The 26,171-nt window shown below is 45.0% G+C and overlaps 3 protein-coding genes across 3 annotated transcripts in view; 2 read left to right on the top strand and 1 right to left on the bottom strand.

The window, feature by feature from the left end:
• Nucleotides 1-1,186, top strand: part of LOC308371953 (rap guanine nucleotide exchange factor 1-like) — a 35,148-nt gene extending 33,962 nt beyond the window's left edge. Inside the window, exon 27 of the mRNA XM_080847013.1 lies at nt 1-1,186. This exon is cut by the window's left edge and continues 23 nt beyond it. Within this exon, the coding sequence (XP_080703139.1) occupies nt 1-119 (119 nt within the window). The 3' untranslated portion in view covers nt 120-1,186.
• A 248-nt stretch (nt 1,187-1,434) lies between these two features.
• uck1 (uridine-cytidine kinase 1) lies at nt 1,435-6,608 on the bottom strand. Its single transcript, XM_080847012.1, has 7 exons — nt 6,323-6,608; nt 4,804-4,963; nt 4,455-4,551; nt 3,875-4,017; nt 3,436-3,530; nt 3,139-3,187; nt 1,435-2,509 (listed from the first exon to the last, which is right to left on the bottom strand). The coding sequence occupies exons 1-7, from the start codon at nt 6,410-6,412 to the stop codon at nt 2,301-2,303; spliced, it is 843 nt and encodes a 280-aa protein (XP_080703138.1). The 5' UTR covers nt 6,413-6,608; the 3' UTR covers nt 1,435-2,300.
• A 4,651-nt stretch (nt 6,609-11,259) lies between these two features.
• LOC308372595 (volume-regulated anion channel subunit LRRC8A) lies at nt 11,260-24,328 on the top strand (the record flags this gene model as incomplete). Its single annotated transcript, XM_080847795.1, has 4 exons — nt 11,260-11,518; nt 17,735-19,552; nt 22,372-22,693; nt 24,053-24,328. The coding sequence occupies exons 2-4, from the start codon at nt 17,745-17,747 to the stop codon at nt 24,326-24,328; spliced, it is 2,406 nt and encodes an 801-aa protein (XP_080703921.1). The 5' UTR covers nt 11,260-11,518; nt 17,735-17,744.
• Between the last annotated feature and the right edge of the window lie 1,843 nt (nt 24,329-26,171).

Here is a 26,171-nt window from a genome sequence, read left to right as displayed (position 1 = left end):
ATGACATCATCTCGTTCTTCAACGAATTCACGGACCACCTGGCCGAGGAGGCGTTATGGGAGCTCTCGCTCAAAATCAAGCCCCGCAGCAAGAAGATCCGCGAGGAGAAGACGACCTAGAACTCTGGGACTGGAACCCTAGAACACCCCCCCCCACACACACACACACACACACACACATACACAGACTGCCAAATCACACATACACAAGGGACTACTGAGACAAAGAGACTCTTCTGAAAGAGACAAGATTTTTGTTTTATAAAGTGACTTCTCTCAAGGAGAGAGGTTCTCCTTCTCTTGATGGACAGGAGAAACTCTGACTCTGACTGACAACCTTTCCACTGTGGCAGAGGAGCCCGAGAGACAATAACTTAGAAATGTATCCTTTAATTTACACTTTCTCTCTCTCTCACACACACAGGACAAATACAGATAATAGAAAAGTCTTGGAACACTCCTATAACAATCATCCATGCCGATTGTGTGTGTGTGTGTGTGTGTGTGTGTGTGTGTATTTTCTGAGCTGATTCCTGGACAACACTGTGACCGTAGCAGTGCACTCCCTCTCAAACTGGAATTTGTTTGGAACCTGGATAAGACTGGAACTTGAAAGTTGATTTGAGGATGTGTGGGTGTGTGGGTGTGTGTGTGTGTATGTGTGTGTGTGAGAGTGTGTGTGTGTGCGCGCGTGCATGTCAACATAAGTGAGAACACTTATGTTAAGGTTTACAAACTGTGTGGGATTGCAAACTATATGAACATAGGGAAAACTGTATATTTCTGAGTTTGTGATCTTACCTCTTGCTGTAGAATACTGAAGTCTTAACTTCTCTCCGTCATGAATTATGCACACACACGCCTGTGAAGAACTAGTTGGTCAAGCTTGAACAGGACACAGACCAGCATTATGCCTCTCGCTAAGTGTGTGTGTGCGCACATGTGTGTGTGTGTGAGAGAGAACGAGAGAGAGGGAATGTGTAGCAAGTATGACAGAGAAATGTCTTTAGGAGCATTGTCTCATCAAACTAATAGCCACGCTCACTGTGCTCTTTCACAAATAAAACACTCTGCTCTTTCCCAGATGCTGTGTGTGTGCGCCTCTGTGTGTGTGTGTGTGTGTGTCTGTCTGTCTGTCTGTCTGCCTCTCTCTGTGTGTGTATGTCCCTGTGTGTGTGTGTGTGTGTGTCTGCCTCTCTCTGTGTGTGTATGTCCCTGTGTGTGTGTGTGTGAGTGTTGGAAATATATATTTATAACAGCTGAGCATGTGTGCAGACATGTGAAATGAGTAAATTCAACAACAAGCGATCTCATTGGTGGAAGAGAAAGACTGACCAATTACCCCCTCTCAGCTTAATTTGTCATTGCTGGAGGCCCTGATGAATGGGCCTTTAACACAGGTTCACAACAATCAACAAGCACACTGAAAACGGAATACTTTTTAACCTTTAATTGTCTGAATATATTATAAAGAATGGAAATGTTTTAATAAAAAAACTTGACAATCAATCACATGGATTTTCCATTGGAAGACTGTACAACTCAATATTTTAAATGACTAATCAATAAATTAGTTTATATAGTGATGATATACAAGACAAAACATTTCCACAAGGAAAAAAAAACGTGCATTTAAGCTCATTTTGAGAAAACAGTCAGACAGCTCAGAAGTTAAAAACCCTGTTAAAATCCAAACCAGCAGTATCAGCGCACATGAGAACAATATTGCTTAACAATACTGCCCTCCTTCCAGAGCATCCACACAAGCCTGTCCAAACGCTTTATAGATCAGTGCTCTGCACCTGAGCCTGCTGCACTTCCTGACTGTTGATGCAGCTGCCCTGGTAAGATGAGAGCATGTTCCAGAAGATTCCAGAATGTTCCAGAAGAGAGGAGCTACAGCAGGATTCCGTGGAAAGGACGGGGGCACCCCCGGCAGGTTCAGGGGGGCTCCACTATGAGACAAACACTCACATGAAGGCATTTCAGTAACGTGTCGGGCGGCAGCGTTTACGAAACGCTTCCTCCCACTGGAGGAACAGCCTTTTCTTCTCACTGTGTGTGTGTGTTTGTGTGTGTGTGTGTGTGTGTGGTAAAGTTGGGAAGAAGACGTGATTTTCAGATGAGAATAACTAATTTGTGATGATAGATACAGTGATTATTGATGAGGTACCTAAAATAATGTGGATATCTGCAAATGACTGGGTTTGTGTACTACAATCAAGTAACAGGCATTCTGCGTGTGTGTGTGTGTGTGTATGTATGTGTGTGTGTGTGTGTTTGTGCATGCTTGCATCCTCCTCAATGTGGCCGCGTGCTGGGCTCTAGTAAAGGGCGTTTGCTGGGTACGTGCGGGTGTGTGCTGCTCGCTCCATTGGGCATGTCCTCCTCTGGGATGCCCCGCTTGAAGCCCCGCCCATGACTGTGCCCATTGACCCCGCCCCTCTGCCACTTACAGAGGTCCCCCGTCAGAATGTCCTGAATGTGCTGGACGATGAGATTAATGGCCACTGAGAAGAGAGAGATGAGAAGGGGAAAAGAGAAGAAGAGTGAGTGAGTGACAAAAAAGATTCAAAGAAGTATTTGGTAAATTAAAGGCGAGGTATGCGATTGTAATCGGATACACGTTTTGTCAAATTGAGCAATTTGCTCTCACAGCTTTCCGTTCAGTGTTTATGGTTTAAAAAAAAAAAAAAAAAACTCTGGTGTTTATACACAGTCCTGGCTGGAAACAAAGATTGTGGCCGAGGGACGAGTTTAATTTGATTGGTTGCTGAGCTCAAATACCAAATACCCTTCCTCAGTGGTGTAGTCCAGGGTAAACGCAGGTATACGGAGTATACCCACTTATTTTTTAGTCAGCATTGAGTATACCCACTTCTCAAAACAGGCCGTTTATCCTGTGCTGTATGGGCTGCTTAAAATAAAAATAAAAATGAAGAGTATACCCACTTCTCCAGGGACCACTACACCACTGCCCTTCCTAAAACGGAATTGCAGACTGGTGTTTGAGAGGTTGTGAAAGTAGCTGAAAACCCAGTGCTCTCTGGCATGAAATGACTGATTCAGTGTGTGTGTGTGTGTGTGTGTATGTGTGTGTGTGTGTGTGTGTGTGTGTGTGTGTCTGTGTGTCACTCACCCATGTTGTCCACTCCACGCGGAATGATGACATCAGCATACTTTTTAGTCTGCAACAGAAAATGAGAGCAGAGTTCAAGTCAGTTTGGCCAACCGTACTCATGTCAAAGACCTTTGTGCACTTGTGTGTAAGAGAGAGGGAGAGAGAGAGAGAATGTGTGTGCGTGTAAGAGAGAGAGAAAGAGACTGCGTGCGTGTGTGTGTGAGAGAGAGAGAGAGAGAGAGAGAGTGTGAGTGAGTGAGTGAGTGAGTGTGTGTGTAAGAGAGAGAGAGTGAGTTTGTGTGTGTGTGTCCTCACAGGAAGGCAAAACTCCTCAAAGGCAGGTTTGACAAAGGTGGTGTACTGTGATAGGATCTGCTCCAGGTCACGACCTCTCTTCATATCCCTAAGAACTACACACACACACAAACAAAGACACACACACACACACACACACACACACACACACCTTGTTAAAGGTAGTCCTAACATTCTCATAGTAATAAAATAAACACTGGGTAAAGTACAGCGTACTTTGACTGGATGCTTACTCCATTGTACATAAAAAAAGTGTGAGTGTGTGTGCTTGTGTGTTTGCACGTGATACATTTGTGGTAACGTGGTTAGGCCTATGTCTTGTGCACCTTGTGTGAGTGACCCCCAAAATACAAACACTAGACATTGGTTTATAATATCACTGAAGTCAGCCTTGTTTTTGTTGTTGTTAGTTTGTTTGTTGTTTTTGTTGTATATTCACCTCTGCGGGAGAGTCTAACATCAGAGTCTGTGTCTACGAACAGCTTCATGTGGAACATGTCTCTGATGTGTGGATGGTAGAACACCAGGATCCCTTCAAACAGGACCACGTCTGCCTGGTACACTGTTATCCTCTCTGGCAATCTACACGCAGAACACAAATGTGGTGGCACACGTTATGCCATAGAGCAGCAGTACACAAGCGTACACAAACACAAACACTGGCACATGCGTACAATCATAGATGCAGAAATACGTATATCATCAGTGATCATAGACTGCATAGATAATATGCTTTTTTTTGTTGCATCTATCATCATAGATAGAAAGCACGATGTCATCTGTAAGAATCATATATACAGTGTATCATGTATGACTGACATGTAGGCAAATGTACACATGCTTGTTAATGTAATGGTAGGACCAATGCTCTGTCTGCGGAGTGTTGTCTCTTATGTAACCTGAGAGGCTGATCAGGGGTTGTGCATTTCCTACTGGTCTGTATATACCTTGTGTGTGTGTGTGTGTGTGTGTGTGTGTGTATGTGTGTGTGTGTGTGTGTGTGTGTGTGTATTCCTTACCTTGAATGAGTGACAAAGTCGTATGTAGGAACCTCCACCACTTTTCCCTCCACTATGTCCTTCAGAGTCTGATACATCAGCTCGTTGTCAAACGCATCTGCAAATCAACGCATACACAATCACACAACGAAACACAAGGGCCCTGCCTCTAGACAGCAGATAGGATCTGTGCCTCTGAAACAGTGTATGGGAGGAACCTAGCCCTCACAAATGCACATCTCACACTCTTACCAACACCTTCTCAGGGATTTGACTACGCTAGGCAACGATAAATGCACAAACCTAAGGGTTGCTTAGTAGCAGGTTGACTACATGGTGCCAGGTTACCTATAGGCAAAAAGCAGCATACCTGGGTGGTCGAAGTTATACTGGCCCTTCAGTGCTTTGGCCCTTTGATCTGGGGTGAGCACGCGGTAGAAGCTGTCCTGGCTGATGATGGCCACCTTTCTCTGGCGCTGGTCCACTTCGTTCTGCCCAAGCAGCTCCATGATCTTAGCACACACCGTGGACTGCCGGACACATAACCAGAAAGCCTTGGTTAGCACCGTTATATGGGCAACCGGACTACGCGCATAAGCCGCACCGGGAATGTTTTCAGTTTGCTATGCATTGCGCATGCTCATCGAATTGCAAACAGCAGGCTGTCAAGAAGCACATGAAGTACGTCACACACAAGATATTTTCTCTTATCTTTGAATCACCCCGGATAACCCCTATGGGTTGTGGGGCTGAATATTGGTTTAGCAACATGCTAGCCAATTTACTTTTAAATGCTAAGGGCTCTCAAGCGTTTTGCAACAGATGGGTACTGATTTGTAGAGTTATGTGTCTGGCAGTCCACACACCGTGGACTGCCAGACACATAACCAGAAAGCCTTGGTTAGCACATAAGGCAATGACCCCACATGCTATGAATGTAAACATAAAATAAATGTAATGGCAACACACTAGTGACATGTAAGGAGGTGATGGGACCCAGTAACAATGTCAGGCCAGCTCACTACCAAAGCTGAAGTCAATGAATATATGCAGTGGCATAGCGTGGGGTGTGTGGGGTATGCGGACCTATGGTATTACTTTACTTTTGTGGTAATTTTTTGATGATAGCTGTTTTCCCAAATGGAATGTGAAAGTGAATGTGAACTGAAGCATGGAAAATCAGTCTGTTCTCCTGAACTGATGGGCTACCATTTCGACATTAGTCCTAGACTAATGTAAAGTTTATTACATTTGAATACCGTGATAATATAATCTAAAAGCAGTTCTCCACATGACCCGCATTAGAAAATGCAAATGCGCTTCAATTGCATTATTAATTGCACTTTACTGACGACCCAGTATAGAGCGATTGTAATTTGAAATAAAACTTCACATCAATGGTAGACTTCTGTTAAACCCCCCCCCCCCCCCCCCCCCCCCGTGAAATGCTATGCATAAGAATAGCATTAATGCATTTGCGTATGTTTTATTTCCAAAACAATACTGGCCAACTTCGCTTATTCAACTTCTGCACTGAACACTATTTCACACGAAACGAAACATAACTTGCAGTAGAAAACAGGGCTACGCCTTCCTCAGTCGAACATGACAAGCACTATAATTCCCGCGAAAGGGTACCGCGAATGTAACGCACGAAAATGAAGCCACTATAAATAGTCTCCTACAGTCTCCATAAAAAAACACAACTAAACATATTTTAAATACTATATTATTTCCCATGTAAGCTTCATATCACGAGAAAACGTAAAGAGGCTACATGACATGACGGTCGACGGATGGAGAATAAGGTAAAACAGTCATCAGTAGTTGACAAGCTTTCCAATAATATGTTAATTGTGTTTCATTATTTATCTGTGTTCGTGTCCTACCTTGCCACTGGCCGTTCCTCCGCTCACACCGATCAGGAAAGGTCGGTGTCTTGGCCGGTGCATGTCCATCAGCGGGCCGGTGGAAGTCATGACACTAGCTAGCAACTGTCACAGCTGACAATAAGATATGTACTTCCTGTTTCGCGGACGTCAAGGGAGTCTGACTACAAAGCAAGGTAGATTGTGACCTTGTATTCCGTTAGTGAGTGAGCAAGTGAGTTGGAAAGGGCCTTCGTGCCACTTTCAGCAGCAGGCACCGTTATATGGGCAACCGGACTACGCGCATAAGCCGCACCGGGAATGTTTTCAGTTTGCTATGCATTGCGCATGCTCATCGAATTGCAAACAGAAGGCTGTCAAGAAGCACATGAAGTACGTCACACAAGATATTTTCTCTTATCTTTGAATCACCCCGGATAACCCCTATGGTCTGTGGGGCTGAATATTGGTTTAGCAACATGCTAGCCAATTTACTTTTAAATGCTAAGGGCTCTCAAGCGTTTTGCCACAGATGGGTACTGATTTGTATAAGATATGATTGTTATATACTGTCTATCACTTTAGGTAGTTTACAGAAATAAAAACAAACCTCACTAAAATAAAATAAACAATTTACAACACACCAAGTAGAAAATATTTGCCATATTTATTGGAAACAATAATGTATTCTGAAATACACGAACATCAACAACAAACATCAGATATATAAAAAAATATATATATGTTGGTCAAGTTTTCTCAGAATTGGATGGCAACGCTGCAGTTTCCTGTTCTTGTTTCTGCTCTTGTGCTTCTTCACCAGACTTCTCCATCAGAATCTCCAGTGCAGCTTCTCCTTCAATCTTACGCACTGCTTCTCCTTTGGCCGCCAGGATCTCTTCAATATTTCTATAACAGTACCAAGACATGCATTACAATACTTTCTAAACATACATACAAAGAACAAAAGAAAGAAAGTAAGAAAGAAAGAAAGAGGGGTACACCGACAGAAGACAGACATTCTACCAGACTACCATTAAAGAAGAAGTGCACACTAACATGCACACTAACACATCAATGCTGCTGTTAATATTGACAAAATAACCGTTTTTATAGAAATGGGCATTTTCTGGGTTGAAAGTGGCTCAAAACGCCACCTACTGTTTAAACCTTGCAAGGCCGATGCTGACGTAGAGTCGACCTTTGGGACTCATGAAACGGGTTGCCCAGTCTCATTGTCATTTGCTGACCTCGACCTGTCAATCACACAAGTTAACGCAAGCATTTTCCCAAATGTTGCCGCGGGTGGAGTCAGACTAGACCATATTAAGGATGTCAATGATAAGAACCTGAAGTTACACAGTCCAAAGTTTAAAATTATATCTGGAAGGGATTAAGTGTAATAAACCAGCCAAGTCAGCAGAGAGTAGCAGTCTCTGACTGGCTTTCCTGGAAAGTGAATTAATAATTTATATGTATTGCTGATCACAGCTGTTGCTATGACCGTCCCTTGTACACATTCCATTTTTTTTTTTTCATAGTCACAATAAGTGTGTATTGCTTCTGTGTGAATGCCCATGATACAAATAAGAGACATTTTACTGAACTGTACGGGCCACACACAAATAACGCATTTGTACCAGATATAATCAGCTATAAAATCTATAACTTAAAGTATCTGAACTGATTGATTTATTTTCATTTGATCGATGATATTCGCCTGAGAACACAAACTACCATAAATCACTGTGACTGGTCAATAAATTATGCCATCTCAATATTTTCATAAATTAGCCAATAAAGTGTTAGAAAAAACAGTAAATATATTTCTTATAACAACAGCAAAACACTGCTGTTCAGTGTACATACAGACATTTCAGAAACTGAATTTTTCTCTATCAACCTACATGACGTAATTGTCTATTGAGATGCAGGACAACTTTCCAACTGTCTATTATAATGCTATGTTTTGTTGTGGATCCTTACTTTTCATTGCAGCATCCATTCTTGTGAACCTCTCCATTAATTAACAGTTTGACCAAGGAAGTGAGTTGGGAGTGGTTTTCAGTACAGCTTGCCTTGCCAAACTCCTGGATAACTGAGTAACAGGGACGTGCACAGGAGGGGGCTAAGGTTGCTCGAGCAACTGCCCGTTTGCCTTCTGCGTGGCGGCGGCGGTTAGTGAGTTAGTTTAAAATGATATAGGCAAAATATGCGTCCAGGGGATGGGGGCGTGGCAGCGGCAGTTAGTGAGATTTTAAAATGATAAAGGGAAAATATGCGTCCAGGGGACGGGGCGTGGCAGCTGCTGAGACAGTAACTGCCCTTCAAAATTCCTGTGCTTAAAAACACAGGTCACATCGACTCTCTCTTACACACCTTTTGCCCTCTAGGTCGGAGAACCAGCCCAGATTATCTGCGATGATGTGATGGTTCTTGCATCCAGGGCACGTCACTATGACAACACCGTTATGATAGGCCACCTTAGATATCTTCTTCGATGTTCGGGTGGAGCACACCTGCACGCAGGTACAAGACGGTTCAGCAGGTCAAGCATGACAACATTTAAAAACTAGCAACTGGGTCGTTCCATGTTAAATCAGCAGAGGCCTCCCGACTGACCGCCTTGTATTTGCTTCATACTTGGTGTAAATAATGGCATTGTACTCCGCAACTAGTGTGCAACATTTTGAGCCTTATGACTGATTTTCATGTAACATGGCTTCATAGTTGGCACCATCCTGTCTTGAAGACTGTCACAAATTAGTAATAAATACATCTCAGAAGTGTTAGATTTCATTGAATTCAATATACTGAAGCTTTATCACATTATTTAGTATACACCAATAGTCAACATACAGAGCCACCAAATCTGTCACTTCATCCCTAGGTGTCTTGGAGCCAGAGCCTTTAGGTCTGGTTCCTGTCATTTGTTTTAAGCCAGCCAGAGTCATCAAGCTTGCTTCCTGGCATTTTGTACGCCAGCCAGCTAGGAACATAAGGTTGATTGCTGAGCCATGTGTGGGATATGCCGGAGACAGGAATACTTAGCATTTATTCAATGTGATTAAATTAGGGTCCGAATTCTAACCAGGTTAAATAGCAGTCATATTCCCTCAAACTAATACCTCCTATTTTGACTCCCAGACACACTCGGCCCCTCCCATATCTCATGTCATTGTTTTCATTTGAATTGTACATTACAAGAGATGTGACTCTCTGCAATTACTTTGAAAGAATTATCTTGTGTATCGTGATATGGGCGTTTATTGTTCTGTTGCGCTAGAATAAACCGAGTTCCTGACTACCTGCAAAACTAATCTACCAAAGACGGATTCTTTCAGAAGGTTAGCTTTCTTTAAAAATATTCAGTGGAGCCATTGGACATGGACATGGTGCCTAAGAACCCATGCTACATGGAAATCAAGACCTGTATGCAACTGTGACAAAGACAAATGAAGAACTAAACTAAACTAGGTGTACGTTTATGCTAGTCTGGGAAGTCCCGCCCCTCTTCTTCGGCCAATTTGATTTAGCCTCTGAAGGGGGTCTGGCAAACTTAGGATAGCAGTTCACTTCAAGATTTCCAGAATCCTTGAAGCCAATCACAAACTGGCTTTTGGCTACCTGGCACGCCATTGGCGGATTTAAAATAACCACGTCTACAAAAGCGAAACTTAAGAGAAAAACACAGTAAACTATATACTGCTGTCGCGGCTGTCTTGGATGATTTCAAAGGCAAGTTTTCTTTGAAAATAGAACAGAAACCTGCTCTGGAACAATTCATACAGAAAAAAGATGTGTTTGCTTTATTACCGATCGTTGTATAGTATCGTTGGTCTGATTGGTTAAAGGCGTGTCCAATTACGTGAGTGAAGTGGACCTCCATTGAGGAGTTGGCCAGACTAACTGAGCAAATGAAATGCAGTGAAGGGGCGGGGAATTCCCAGACAACGTTTATGCACCAAGAGCAGCTGCTGACATCAGCTTCCAAATAGGGCTAATCAAGTATAGACAGGTACAGCAGAGTGGAAGGGCCCTGCTGATATCTGCATCATATTTGGTTGGCTTATAGAAGCTAGATGACATGCACCTAGTTATCAAGAAAGTACTATAACATGAAAATTATCATTAAAAGATCTGACGTGGTTCTGATTATCCGACTTTAGAGTAGACTACAGTTACAGATGAATTTCAAACTCATTGTATCTAGGAAACTGATTACAGATGGCAAAAGGCAAAACATCCGAAAATCAAATTGGTTGTTTTACCTTACACGTGTATACCAGCTGATAATGTTTAGATTGGATGCTGCCGATGGCTTCCCCTCGGACGCTTGCTGTGGTGGAGAATGCGGTCTGTGTAATGTCCAGACTGAATCGCCCATTCTCCGTATGTCCATGCCAGACCGGACAGCGAGCTGTAGGGGACAACCTCACCCATTGACCGCATTCACGTGTAAAGCGGGATCTCACACGTGTATGTGCACGGAGAAAACATGGTCCGGGTAATACACAATTGAACAGGGCTCGGGATGCTGGAAAAATAACTTTAGCAGCAGAAGACATGTTGTGGAACTTCCTGTTTTGGTAATTTGACTTTCACGTGATTTCATCACGCTAAAGTCGCAGTTGTATGACGTCACGCGACTCTAGCACGTTGGCGCTTCAGTTAAAACTCAAAAAAGTCTGATTAAGGTTAGCTACAGAGTATATGTACGGCGTGGTATGGCATACCACATGGGATTATGGCATAATTCAGTTTTAGAAGTCCATCTCAAAAGTTAAAGACATTTGTAGCTAACCTGTAGGAACTATTCACACAGGTGGTAGCCCACTATCTTTTTTTCAGCATATTTAGAGCGCTTCACGCTACCACTCGCGAGAGTGCTCGGGCGATGCGTCAAATCAGCTGGTGCTACTGTGCCACCTGCACCAACGTCAAGCGACCTTAAATGCACAAGGATAGTCTGAATAGCCAGTCCTGTCACTGTTTTGTATTGAGAGCCGCATTCAGCCGGATCAGCGAAGAGCCTGGAACGCCGCAGTGGCTCTCAGCAATGCTCTCTGCCGTCCTGACGTAATATCCTGGGTGTGGCTAGCTGCGTTCCTCCAGAGTTTTTCGGAGTACAGAGAGGTCGCTTCCCGCACTGAGAAGGGAAAGAAATGTATCAGCTATGTGTGGCTGAAAGAAGACAGACTCAAAGTAACACACCCGGTGAGTACGACTTCATTCTGTCACCCCGTTGTTTGTGTGTGTGTCTGTGGTGTGTAAAGTGTCGCTTCGTCGGCCTGTCGCAATTCACTGCCTGAAGTGGTACAGAAACCGGGGTGGTGCTGGTGTTCAACAAAAGAGAATACCATCGGTGGTGGGACAGCGACTGAATTCACGCTTGCGTGAGAATCAGTCAAGTCACCCACCCAACTCTCGGGTCTCCGCTCTGACCGGCTCCGCTCCGACCGGTGTTATAAGCTCTCCTTGGGGACAAATACGGCTGGTCATGTATTTCATTACAGCTGAGACAGCCTGGAGGTGGCTGCGCCTGTCATGTCGTAGGCTAGGTTATTGTTGAGGGTGTGAGAGGCTATTGGATTGACACTGTTAAGGGAATTGAAACTTCACGTACTGGGGAGGACAGATGTATTTAGGCGCTAACGACGAAAAGCTTATGTCTCCTTATCTCCGTTCATCTCGTTCACCGGGGGGGCATTCTTTTTATCTGGGTACAGCCCAAATCTAAACATCCTGTTGTCCACCCACTTCCTTCGCCCCTTTCGATGATGGGGTGTCAGTGTCTTTTTATCCAAAGGAAAAAAAACACTGCCTCATGAAAGGAAGGGAGAACCGGTTTAAGGTCTTCTCAGATGTAGACGATGGGTGTTGCACAAATATAGCTATGCCAGGCTGCAATGTGCGTGAGTGAGGTCGAGGCAGAGAGTGAAGTATTCAACACGATCTCTAGTCTGCGAGTGTTGTTTCTATACTGATTTCTTGATTTAAAAATAGGGCAGGTGAACCTTTAGGGGAGGGAATGGGTAGGGTGAGGCTGCACTGACATGTTCAGTTTCATCTGATCCTGGCAAGGACAGAGGTACGGTGTGTACTAGTGAACTTCAAACAATGAATGTAATTTCAGATCAATTAAGATTGTAACACCACCAGAATAAGCAGAATTCACACTGATTAAGTTGTGAGTGCACACGCTTTTGCTCCCATATGGGCGTCCTGGTTCATATGTCCTCACTCCGCAGGTTGTGCCACCTATGTTGGCCATTATTGAGTTTCGGGTGTCAAATGAGAGCTGGTGTTGTTGAGTTTGCAGAAACCTGACTTGTCCTATTGTGTCCTGCACCCCCCCCCCCCCCCCCCCCCCCCTTCAGCTCCTGGCATCACCCTCTGCAGCAGGCTCGAGTCTAGAGGGAACAGCAGCATTCACAGCTGCCAGGCTGTGCTCAGTAGGGCAGAATCATAATTAATGTAACTCAAAAAGGCCAAGATGATGAGTCAAGGAGCGATGTGGGAGGTGGAATTATAGGGAACACGCGGGACAGTAGATGGGGGGGGGGGGAGAAGTGAGATGAGGTGATGTTAGTTTAGAAAGTGAGAGAAATGGGTGAGTCAGGAAGGCCGCCTGGGAGCCCCTGCACTTACAGAGAGGACAGAATGATTCATCGTGGGGTGGGGGCGGGGGGGGACTGTTTTCTCCCTTGTATGTCGCTTTGGACAAAAGCGTCTGCTAAATGACTAAATCTAAATGTAAATGTTAGGAAAGAGAAAGTGAAAGAGTGAGTGGGATTTTTCACTCTTCTGAACACGAGGAATGGCATGGAGAAGTTGTGTGTGAAGAGTGTGTGTCTCTGTGAGGGAATGGAAGGCAGAGGCAGTGGGTGTGTCCTTGAAGGAGTGGCCACTGCAGACTGGCCTCAACCGTGTTATTCAGGAGTCTGCCTGTACAAAGAACTGACCAACAATGACCTCTTTGTGTGTGTATGTGTTTGTGAGTGCGAGGGGGGGGGGGGGGGGGGATGAAAAAGTGAGAGATGAGTGGGAAGCAAGAGAGGTGTACCTGGACAAGAAATATATGATTTTGGGAATGAGAGGAGAGACACAGAGTGACAGGGGGAATATGAAGGAACGAAAGATGGCAGAATTTGTTTGTGTGTGTGTGTGTGTGTGTGTGTGTGTGTGTGTGTGTTTGTGTGCGCTTGTGCATGTACTGGGCTGTACAAAGTCTTGTTTCACACTGTTCAGAACATCTAATAACAAGTTAGGAGTGGGCAAATGGTTGATGCAGAGTTCAAACAGATTTCCACAGTGCTGCCGTTGCTAATCTAGTCCTCTCCAAACTGTAGGCAGAGGCGTAATGAAATCCACCTGGCTGTATGTAAGGCTGCCATGGTCCTCAATGGCTTGATGAGCAGAGGGTGTTTTCATTAGGGTTGAAAATAAAACTCTGCTGCTTTGCAGATTAATCACAGCAGGATTGGATACCCTTGATACTGAAAACACAGAGAGAGAGAGAGACAGAGGGAGAGGGAAAGAAAGAAAGAGGGAGTTATGCCTGAGCAGAAAGATGTTGAGTAGTCCCTCTTTCTCTCTCTCTTCCAACAGGTGCAGATAATTCTTGCTTTCCCTGTTTTGCCACATCCTGAGGCCTTTAACTCTGAGAGACCAAGGCAAGATTTGACCAAATATGCTAAAACCGTTCACCATGCTCTTTAGTGAGAATAGTCTTTCTATAATGATAACCCCTTCATCAGGCCACCACAGACAAACCACACACTTTGCTTTGAGTGCAATTGCTGGGAAAGGAAGGGCAGGGTAGTGCCCCCCCCCACCCACCCCCCCCCCCCCCCCCACCCCCACACACACACACACACACACATGCTGCCACTGTCACAAGATGAAATATGTGGGCTGCTGAAAAGAGCTAGTCACAATCTTTTTCTCAAGCAGAAAGCGTCTGATCTTACAGGAATTAGCTACACTTAGCCAATGAGTTACTACAGTGCTAAACAGTGACCATGTTGCCCAGCTCCTCCGCCAGGTAATCACCCTGCTGCCTGGTGGCCAGTCTTCCCATTTCCACACAGGGAATTTGGTGGCTAACTACTGTTCACAGAAAAAAGACTGCTCCAACTGCCGTTTGAAGTACTGCTCATACCGCCAAACTAATCTTCCAGATAGTGCCATTACTCCCAAACTACCCTGTCAAATAGAGTTGCCATAATGGCACTGCACTGCCAATTAGGGGGTGGGATTACTTCCGCGGATAACCATTTGGCAGTCACATGGTAAAGATTATTTATTATGTTGTACTTAATGTCCAAGCTGCAGTCTCTTTGGAGCTTTGACCCACCGGGCCACACAGTGCCTTTTCATTGAGGGTTCACAGAGCGGTCCGGAGTTCTGGCCTACATACAGTATCAGTTTACTTTCTCCCTCTCTTCTGCCCACTCCTTTTGACCTTTTCCTTCATGTAATGAGAGAGTTGTTCCTCTCTCCTGACATGTACACTCTGTTTACTCCACTCCTCTCTCAGTCTTTTTCTTTCCCTCCCTCCTCCCTCCCTCCCTGTCCTTTCCCCTTGTTCTTGTACCTCCAATAGTCACGTTTCTAATTTGTCTACCCAGAAAACGAGTGCTTTCTCTTCCTCTTTTAGACCTCACACACATGGCGAAAAGTAGACACACACGCGCTCTTGTTGGCGTACGTACAAACGTATGTAGCTACTTACAGACAGAGCACCTACTGACCGAGTGAGGGAAAACAAGTGTGTGTTTGTGACTGTGTGTGTGTGTGTCTGAGAGAGAGAGAGTAAGAATGACAAATGTCAGCACTTGGGTGTTAAAGCTTAGTGTTAGCCTACTGGCTAAAATGTTTCCTCTATCACACAAGACAAAAACAGAGGGAGTGTGCGAGAGGGAGAACGATGGAGATAACGCTAAAACAAATGTAGTGTGTGTGTGTGTGTTTATAAATCCTGTCTCCTCTGACCACTCCCTGATATGAAGAGGAAATGTCTCACAACAGAGAGCTGATCAGAGCACACCCTCGCAGACAAAAACACACATACACACTCACGCTCACACACATTTTGGTCCTCCTGTTTATTCTGCGGCCTTGGCAAGGAAACTGTTCTGGTTCGGATACATGTTCTTCTTAAGAAGGTGTGTGTGTGTGTGTGTGTGTGTGTGTGTGTGTGTGTGTGTGTGTGTGTGTGTGTGTGTGTGTGTGTGTGTGTGTGTGTGTGTGTGTGTGTGTGTGTGTGTGTGTGTGTGTGTGTGTGTGTGTGAGAAATGGGACAGATGGAACAAGAATAGTGAGATAAGAACCAAAGTAAACACATTCTCTCTCTCTGTCCCTCACACACACACTCACACACACACACACACACACACACACACACACACTCACACTCATATACACACACACACACCAGCCCTCTAAGCCCAAACTCCTGACCCTTAAAAATGGCACATATCTGACTAAATGGTTTGTAAGAGTAATTCTCTCAGGAATGCATCGTCTCCTGCCCCTCTCTCTGTCACCCTCCATTTCCACTATGTACTGAGAACACAGTAAATAATACACACACACTTTTAAATACAGTGTGTCTGTGTGTGTGTTCAGTTTGCCCAGTTTTCGTACAAAGCGCTGCAGTCCTCAGGTCAGGGACACATAAGTTGCCAGGATTCACTCTGAGATTCAACTCTTCAGCGTCGTCACCCTGTCTGAGTCAGTCCTTCCTGTCCCGTCTGACCCCCCCACACACTCACTCACACACACACACACACACACACACACACACACACACACGACCTGTTATATAAGGGACCTCCACAGCTACAAAGGAACAATAGGAGACAGGGAGATGCCTTTTTCCGACGCCGCTTTCCCTCACTCTTCCTACCTCCTTCTGTCTAACTGTCTCCCTCCCTCCCTCCCTCCCTCCTTCCATCCCTCTTATTTCTCTCTCTCTCTGACTCTCCAGAGTTGCAAGGTTGAGTTCTTTTATATATTTATATATATAGCCCGAGCCAGCAGGCGAATGATGGCACAGTGGACAATATGAGTTTACTCAACTGTGGGAGAAGACACTCTTTTAGTTTTGTTATTAGAGGACATTGGTTTTAATTTCTGAACCTTTTTGCTGGTTCATCTTTTAATATATTAATATATATAAGACATATATTGCCTCACAGTATGTGTAATTAGGAACCAGTATTCTGTGTCCTCTGTTCTGCTGCTCTGGGAAAATCTATATTTAGTTATACTGATCCATCAGGTGTGTGTGTGTGTGTGTGTGTGTGTGTGTGTGTGTGTGTGTGTGTGTGTGTGTGTGTGTGTGTGTGTGTGTGTGTGTGTGTGTGTGTGTGTGTGTGTGTGTGTGTGTTCGTGTCGGAACCTTTGTTCTGATATATAGACATCCTCCATTTAGCCCAGTATTAAGAGACACACATACATATACACACACACACACACACACACACACACACAGAGACACAATTGGTGTGAGGCTAGGCCTACATCTATAACAGAACGGATCAAGAACAGATGGGAGACCTAATAGCCTTTCCATGTGCCAATCTGGCAACCCAGAGCGATCACTCTGCCAGTCTGGCAACCTTGAGAGCAGGGAGGGGGGGGGCTGGCTGCATTAAATGAGACTTTATGAAGTTCAGCTGAGGCACAACTATCTCCCACCACCACACACACACACACACACACACACATACACACACACTTATACAAAGTTACAAACGTAGACAAAGGGTTTTTACACAAACCACACGCACATGTGCGTACACTCAGCCACAGTGAAGTAGCCGTTTGTCTGCGGTTTTCATTCCATCCATATGGTCACAGAAATCCCTCTGTCTAGCATTTTATCAGTTAGTTCTTTGTGTGTGTGTGTGTGTGTGTGTGTGTGTGTGTGTGTGTGTGTGTGTGTGTGTGTGTGTGTGTGTGTGTGCGTGCCTGCGCACGTGCTTCAGTGAGTGGCTGAGAACTTGTGCTGACATACTAACCAGCTATTCTTCCCTTCCATGTTACTCTTTATCTTGAAACTTGCTTTCTTTGCCTCCTTTGTACTGTCAACATCTGTCTCTTCCTTTCCATCCACCATTTTTCCCTTTCCTCTTTTTCTCAGACACACTCTCACACACTCTCACACACACACTCTCACACACACACTCTCACACACACACTCTCACACACACTCACTCACACACACTCACACACACACTCTTACACACACTCTTACACACACTCTTACACACACTCTTACACACACTCTCACACACACTCTCACACACTCACACACACTTTCACACACTCTCACACACTTTCACACACTCTCACACACACTCTTGATGTCTATTACCATTCTTCTCTGTATGTCTAATTCCCTCCTCTCCTGTCTGTCTTCAGGTAAGCCATCATGATCCCCATCACCGAGCTGCGGTACTTTGCCGACACGCAGCCGGCGTACCGCATCCTGAAGCCGTGGTGGGACGTCTTCACGGACTACATCTCCATCGTCATGCTGATGATCGCCGTGTTCGGGGGCACGCTCCAGGTCACGCAGGACAAGATGATCTGCCTGCCCTGCAAGTGGGTGGTGAACATGACCTGCGGGCACCTGAACGTCAGCGTCGACCCCAGCCTCCCGGGCCCCCCCGAGCCCAAGGGGATCCAGTACGACCTGGACCGCCACCAGTACAACTACGTGGACGCGGTGTGTTACGAGAACAAGCTGCACTGGTTCGCCAAGTACTTCCCCTACCTGGTGCTGCTGCACACGCTCATCTTCCTGGCCTGCAGCAACTTCTGGTTCAAGTTCCCGCGCACCAGCTCGAAGCTCGAGCACTTCGTCTCCATCTTGCTCAAGTGCTTCGACTCGCCGTGGACCACGAGGGCGCTGTCCGAAACGGTGGTGGAGGAGAGCGACTCCAAGCCGCAGCAGCAGTCCATCAAGGCCAACGGGGCTCGGGACCACAAGAGGATGTCCAACGTCTCAGAGGACGTGGAGGCCAGCGTGCCCATGCTGCAGCGGACCAAGTCGCGGCTGGAGCAGGGCATCGTGGAGCGCTCAGAGACGGGCGTGCTGGACAAGAAGGAGGGCGAGCAGGCCAAGGCGCTCTTCGAGAAGGTGAAGAAGTTCCGCGTGCACGTGGAGGAAGGGGACATCGTCTACCGCCTCTACATCCGGCAGACGCTTATCAAGGTGGTCAAGTTCGCGCTCATCATCTGCTACACGGCCTACTACGTGCGCCACATCGAGTTCAGCGTCTGGTGCTCCGTGGACCTGGAGCGTCTCACCGGCTACCGGCTCTACCTCTGCGCCCACCCGCTCGCCACGCTCTTCAAGATCCTGGCCTGCTTCTACATCAGCCTGGTGCTGGTCTACGGGCTCATCTGCGTCTACACGCTGTGCTGGATGCTCCGGCACTCGCTCAAGCGCTACTCCTTCGAGTCCATCCGCGAGGAGAGCAGCTACTCGGACATCCCCGACGTCAAGAACGACTTCGCCTTCATGCTGCACATGATCGACCAGTACGACCCGCTCTACTCCAAGCGCTTCGCCGTCTTCCTCTCGGAAGTCAGCGAGAACAAGCTGCGGCAGCTCAACCTCAACCTGGAGTGGACGCCGGAGAAGCTCCGTCAACGCGCCACCAAGAACTCCCTGGACAAGCTGGAGCTGCACCTCTTCATGCTCAGCGGCATCCCGGACACGGTGTTCGACCTGCTGGAGCTGGAGGTGCTCAAGCTGGAGCTCATCCCGGACATCACCATCCCGCCCACCATCGCCCAGCTGGCCAACCTGAAGGAGCTTTGGCTGTACCACACGCCGGCCAAGATCGAGGCACCGGCGCTGGCCTTCCTGCGCGAGAACCTCAAGTCGCTCCACATCAAGTTCACCGACATCAAGGAGATCCCGCTGTGGATCTACAGCCTGAAGAACCTGAGCGAGCTCCACCTGACGGGAAACCTGAGCGCCGAGAACAACCGCTACATCGTCATCGACGGCCTGCGCGAGCTGAAGAGGCTGAAGGTGCTGAGGCTGAAGAGCAACCTCACCAAGCTGCCCCAGGTGGTCACGGACGTGGGCGTGCACCTCCAGAGGCTCTCCATCAACAACGAGGGCACCAAGCTGATGGTGCTCAACAGCCTGAAGAAGATGGTCAACCTCACGGAGCTGGAGCTGGTGCGCTGCGACCTGGAGCGCATCCCACACTCCATCTTCAGGTGAGTCAAGCGCTCATTCAGCACCTCAGCAATCTCCTTTTTTTTTTAACACTTTATTACAGTGCATGAAATGCCCTGTATTGTTATTCCTAGGCTTCTTCTTCTTCTTCTTCTTATTCTTGTTACCTTTTTCTGCGATTAATTCAGCCCGAACCGCTTAACGTAGAAACTTCATTCAAACTTTGACGCGTAGGTCTTGTAAACGACACTTATGCTATGTATTTTTCACTTTTCTAAACTTTATACTTTTTAAGATATTAAAGAAAAACAAATATAAATTTCTCCCATTGACTTACATTGGGCCATTATGACATCATAATAGGGTCTTTAAACTGGCTTGCACCTGTGCTTCACTGACAGCTGCACCAAATCAAAGGAACCTCTACTCTCTCTGTCCCTCTCAATTTAACTGTAACTAGGAACATTAAGACACCATCCATTCTCTACTTTTTTTTCTCTCCATCTCTCCATCTTTCTCTCTCAGTCAACTTTCTCTCACACTCAATCTCTCTTCTTCACTCCATTTTTATCTCCTCTTTTCAATATTTTCACTCTCTCTTTATCTCTTCATCCAGAGCCACTCTTGTTCACTCTTCTTTCCTTCTTCCACTCTTCTTTCCTTTCTTATTTTCTTCTTTCACTCTTCTTTCCTTTGTTCTTTCCTTCTTTCACTCTTCTTTCTTTTCTTATTTCCTTCTTCCACTCTTCTTTCCTTTCTTCTTTCATTATTTCACTCTTCTTTATTTTCTTCTTTCCTTCTTCCACTCTTCTTTCCTTTCTTCACTCTTCTTTCTTTTCTTCTTTCACTCTTCTTTCCTTCTTCCGCTCTTCTCTCCTTTCTTCACTCTTCTTTCCTTTTGTCTTTCCTTCTTCCACTCTTCTTTCCTTTCTTCTTTCCTTCTTTCACTCTTCTTTCTTTTCTTCTTCCTTTCTTAACCTTTGCATTTCATGCACTGGTATTTCCTTCAGGAAATGCATTTTCTAGTTTTATTTCTTTTTTAAAGTTTTATCACGGATACAGAGAAACTGAAAAGTCAACACACACACATTGACAAAAAAAAATAATAATACAAAAACAAAAAAAATTGAACAAACTTGATTGTATTGTTTTCACAGAGTTATCCTGAGACATACATATTCCTCAGCAATCATTTATAGAGAAATGTGAAACTCTGACTATAATCAAGGAAGTATGTGTTTTTTATGAATGCCTTTGTATTAATTATATGTCTTTGTGTACTGAAACCTGGCTTTTCTGTGTAACTTTGATTCTTAAGAATTGACGCCTCTTTCTTTGCTTATGTGCTTAAAAGTGCACCGTCTGTGTGTGTGCGTAAGCAAGGGCTGATAAGAAGTCCTTCTCTTCCCTCCAACTTCAAGTGAGTTGCAAGCACAATGAACGGATTCCAGTTGGATACAGAATAGAAGCTATGGTGGCAGAAGTCGTATCTGTTTTGTGGAGAGGAACAAGGGAGGCATAAAAGACTGCCAGGTTATGGGTTCTATTAGGTTAAATATGAATCCAATCCCAGCGAGAGTACCCTGTCGGAACAATCCGATGTGAAAAAAAGAAGCGTAGCCACAATCCTTTTTCTTCTCTTCCCCTGTATGATTCTATTTTATATTGTCTGTGTACAACAAATCTTTCTGACTTGGCAGAGGTCAAAAAAATGTACTAGCCACACGCTTTTAACACATTTACATAACACACACACATACACACACGCATACAGTCTCACACATACTCAAATCTGTCTCATTGCCAAAGGGTGTCTATTGATAGATTGATTTTTATCTCTGCTACTGTCAGTTCACATACTAATCAAGGCGTTGTAAAAGTGACACACACACTCGCACATGAATTCAGACCAGAGAAATCTATGTCTGAGCATGGCTTGCTGGTGTACATTTGATCTGTGTAAACCATCACCCTTGCATATTACACATACCTACTCACACGTGTATCTAGAGACGTGTTGAGTTAAGATTACAATCACAATGTCCTTGAGTACAGTGTCATTTGCGTGGACATTTGTAATTGTTTTTTGTTTTTAGTGGGCTTTGACTTGGCACTGTGGTATGGCCTGCCAATCACTGCATTCATGTTCCATTTTTATGTTGCTCTCCATTGACATGAATAACATGGGCTCTTTCTTACCTCCATTGACAGAAATAACCAAGGCTCTCTGTCTTACAGCCATTTACAGTAATAACATGGGCTCTGTCTCACCTACAGAAATAACATTGGCTCTGTCTTACCTCCATTTACAGAAATAACATGACTCTGTCTCACCCCCATTTACAGAAATAACATGGGCTCTGTCTCACCCACATTGACAGTAATAACATAGGCTCTGTCTTACCTCCATTTACAGAAATAACATGACTCTGTCTCACCCACATTTACAGAAATAACATAGGCTCTGTCTCACCTACAGAAATAACATTGGCTCTGTCTTACCTCCATTTACAGAAATAACATGACTCTGTCTCACCCACATTTACAGTAATAACATGGGCTCTGTCTCACCCACATTTACAGAAATAACATTGGCTCTGTCTTACCTCCATTTACAGTAATAACATAGGCTCTGTCTTACCTCCATTTACAGTAATAACATAGGCTCTGTCTCACCTACAGTAATAACATAGGCTCTGTCTCACCTACAGTAATAACATGGGCTCTGTCTTACCTCCATTGACATCTTTGTTTTCTTTTGTTTCTTTGTCATTCCCTGATTCCTGAAGGACATTGTTGAGAGAGAAAGCAAAGTTATAGTAAATCTGACTGCCCTCTCCCTTCTGTGTTCTCCCTCCAGCCTCCACAACCTGCAGGAGATCGACCTGAAAGACAACAACCTGAAGACCATCGAGGAGATCATCAGCTTCCAGCACCTGCACCGGCTCACCTGCCTCAGGCTGTGGTACAACCAGATCGCCTACATCCCCATCCAGATCGGCACGCTCACCAACCTGGAGCGCCTCTACCTGAACCGCAACAAGATCGAGAAGATCCCCAGCCAGCTGTTCTTCTGTCGCAAGCTGCGCTACCTGGACCTCAGCCACAACAACCTGACCAGCATCCACCCGGACATCGGCTTCCTGCAGAACCTACAGCACCTGGCCGTCACCGCCAACAGGGTGAGCGCGTGTGGTGTGGTTGTGTGTGTGTGTGTGTGTGTGTGTGTGTGTGTGTGTGTGGTGTGGTTGTGTGTGTGGTATTTTTTGTGTGTATGGCAATTTGGGCATATTTGGAAATGATCACTCATGGAGGGGTCTCATAAAAACACATCAGATTAGGCCTGGGAAATTAGATTATATACCGTAAAGTCATATTAATAGAATGTTTTGTGTGTGAGTGAGTGTGTGTGTGTGTGTGTGTGGGGGGGTGTGTGTCTAATGGTGCACATGTGTTTTAATTTGGGTTGTTTTTGTTTTTGCAAGAATGTGTGTGTTTCTTATAGAATTTATTGGAGTGCACATGCTTTTTTGTTTATTTGTTTTATTTCAGGGTCTAGCCTCGGTAGGTGGTATGGGTCTAAATATAGCCTCAGGTTTATGAGACTTCCCAACTATGCCTTTGTTTGTGTGGTGTGTGTGTGTGTGTGTGTGTGCTGAACACACTCATTGTTGCGCCATTAGCGCGTTAGACCTAAATGAGTTGTGTAATTTGTGTGTGGGGAGTCCAGATGGACTTAATCTCAGCAGAAGCAAGTCTATTTGTGTGTGTGTGTGTGTTGTTGTGTGTGTGTGTGTGTGTGTGTGTGTGTGTGAATAGTGTCACAATTAATGTTCCCCTAGAGAACAATGTGCTCTCTTCCTCGTCTAACACTCAACTCCAAACAAAGCTCACACACACACACACACACACACACACACACACACACACACACACACACACACACACACACACACACACACACATACAGCATTAAGAAAAGCTGGCATAAGATGATCCGTGTTAATTGGCTTTGGTGTGTTTTACCTATAGAATGTACTGCAGTCATTCCTAATTCCTTAGCCATACACCCTCTCACACACACACACACACACACTTTACAAGGGTAGAGCTCGTAAACATGTATGTGAGTGTTTGAAGAAGAAAATATGTGTTTAGTCAGTGAAATGTACAGGTGATGTTTTTAGTCATGCTATGCTCCATGTGCACCACACTTAATCATGTTCCTTCTCTCCTTCTCTCATTTCTCCATACTCACACCATCATTCCCCTCTCTAATTTCTTCCTTCCTTTCTTCATTTCTTATTTTTTTCTTTCTATTTTATTCTTTCTTTTTCCTTTCTTTCTTTCATTCATTCCTCCTTTCTTTCTTTCTTTCTTTCTTTTTTTTCTTTCTTTCTTTCTTTCATTCATTCCTCCTTTCTTTCTTTCTTTCTTTCTTTCTTTTTTTCTTTCTTTCTTTCATTCATTCATTCCTCCTTTCTTTCTTTCTTTCTTTCTTTCTTTCTTTCTTTCTTTCTTTCTTTCTTTCCCTCCCTCAGATTGAGGTTCTGCCGGCCGAGCTGTTCCAGTGCCGCAAGCTGCGCACGCTGAACCTGGGCAACAACTGCCTGACCACGCTGCCGTCGCGCTTCGGCGAGCTGACCAGCCTGACGCAGCTGGAGCTGCGGGGCAACCGGCTGGAGGGCCTGCCCGTCGAGCTGTCCGAGTGCCGCCTGCTCAAGCGCTCGGGCCTGGTGGTGGAGGAGGACCTCTTCAACACGCTGCCACCAGAGGTCAAGGAGCAGCTGTGGCGTGCCGACAAGGAGCAGGCGTGAGGAGGAGGCGGGGGAGAAAACGGGGTCGAGGGGGGGGGGGGGGTAACCAGGGGAGAAAGAGACTCTCGGAGCCATGAGTGGATGTGACCACGGTCCACTGTCTGTTTTTATGTTTTGTTTTGGATTCTTTTTTTTTTAAGTATGTTTATTTTGTTCGTCTCTTTGTTCCTAAAGATTTTTTTAATATATGGGGAGCGGGCAACAAGCTGATGGTTTTAAGTCAAATTGAAAGAAATCGGTGCAAATACAGGGATGGACAGATGAGTGAGTGAGTGACTGAGCTAATCGAGAAAGAGGCACCTTTTGTATAAGAAATGTAACTCCAATGTAATGTATTGAGCAATGTGTGTACACATACTCGATTGTGTATGTGTGTGTGTGTGTAATCACACCTCCGTGCCTCAAGGTGGCAGTGCAGGAATGCTAGACCCTTACAAACTCTCACACATACACAACAGGATGTGTATGTGGGGGTGAGCACATAGACATAGAATAGATTATTCCATGTCTATGGGTGAGCACATGTGTGCTTTTGAGAGCTCGTGTGAAGACATTTTCGGCTTTGGGGAAAGTTAAAGTATTGAATGAAACAAAGACACTTAACAGCTCTACAACAGTAACTTATGACAACACACACACCTTCAGTCAACCCTGTGTTGATAAACCATAAAATCTGCTACCCACACACTAACACAGACACACACACACACACACACACACACACACACACTAGCGTGCCTATGTACGTGGACTTAATCTGTCTTTGGAGTGGAGGAGTACTTCACTCCTGAAAGTATAGAGAATGAACGGTCCTTCTGCTAAAGGGAATTGGAGACAGGCCAACCAACTCATGACTCCTGTACTAATGGCCTTAATGTCATATGCTGGAATATGGCTGCTTTTAGAAAAAAAACACAATCGTATCTTTCTAATTTTATGATGTTTTTTTGTTGTTTTGTTTTCAAAATATGCAAATGTATGTTTTAACATTTATGCCAGACATAACACTTTGTTGTTGTTTTTTTTTTGTATTAGCCGTTTATATGGTTTCTTATATTGTAATTATTTTAATGTTTTAACTAAGAGAATTGTAGGTTGAGTGAACTGGCAGAGATGTTGTCATGCCCAGCCACAGAGACTGAATGTCGAACACACACATGTACACACACGCACATACTGCTCAGTAAGCCAATGAAACACTCGTTTAATACACTCTGTCTGGCTCTCTATTTTTTTTGTCTGTCTCTCTGTCTCTCTGTCTATCTGTCTGTCAGTTCAATGCCTTCATAGAGAAAGGAGTGTGTGTGAGCGTATAGGTGTAATTCTTTTTTCTTTTTTTTTCTCTCTTTCTTTATGTGTAGCTATGTGTGTTTCATTTGACATAGGATCAGGATATATTCAGCCAGTGATGGCAGATGCTCAGCCAAATGCTGTCAGTGTTCAGTTACTGAATTGCCTGACTGAGCGTGTGTTTGTATGTGTATGAGCAAGAGTATAGGTGCTCGGTAGGAAGTGTGTGTGTAATGTATATGAGAGACAATTGGCCGTTATTTCTATGGTCTGTTTCTTGTTCCAAACATTACCAAAATGTCTTAATTACTTTCATAGGTTATTCTCTACTGTGGCCGTTTCTAATAGAACGCACGGGTCAACCTGAACTACAATGTAGTAAGGTTACATTGCCGCTAGACGGCGCGGTTTCAGTAAACATGTAGGCTACTAAGAAGCATTACCTGTAAATCTCTTGTCTGCAGCACCAGCTCGAAAGTGCGACCTGTCAAGCACTTTAACGACAAGCTTTTTCTCGGAGGGGGGGGGGGTCGTGATTTCCACTTATGTGCGG

This window comes from Sprattus sprattus, assembly GCF_963457725.1.
Source record: "Sprattus sprattus genome assembly, chromosome: 11".
In the NCBI taxonomy this organism is placed as follows: domain Eukaryota; kingdom Metazoa; phylum Chordata; class Actinopteri; order Clupeiformes; family Clupeidae; genus Sprattus; species Sprattus sprattus.
Note: the sequence above shows the minus strand (reverse complement) of the source record. Positions and strands in the feature narration are given on the sequence as shown.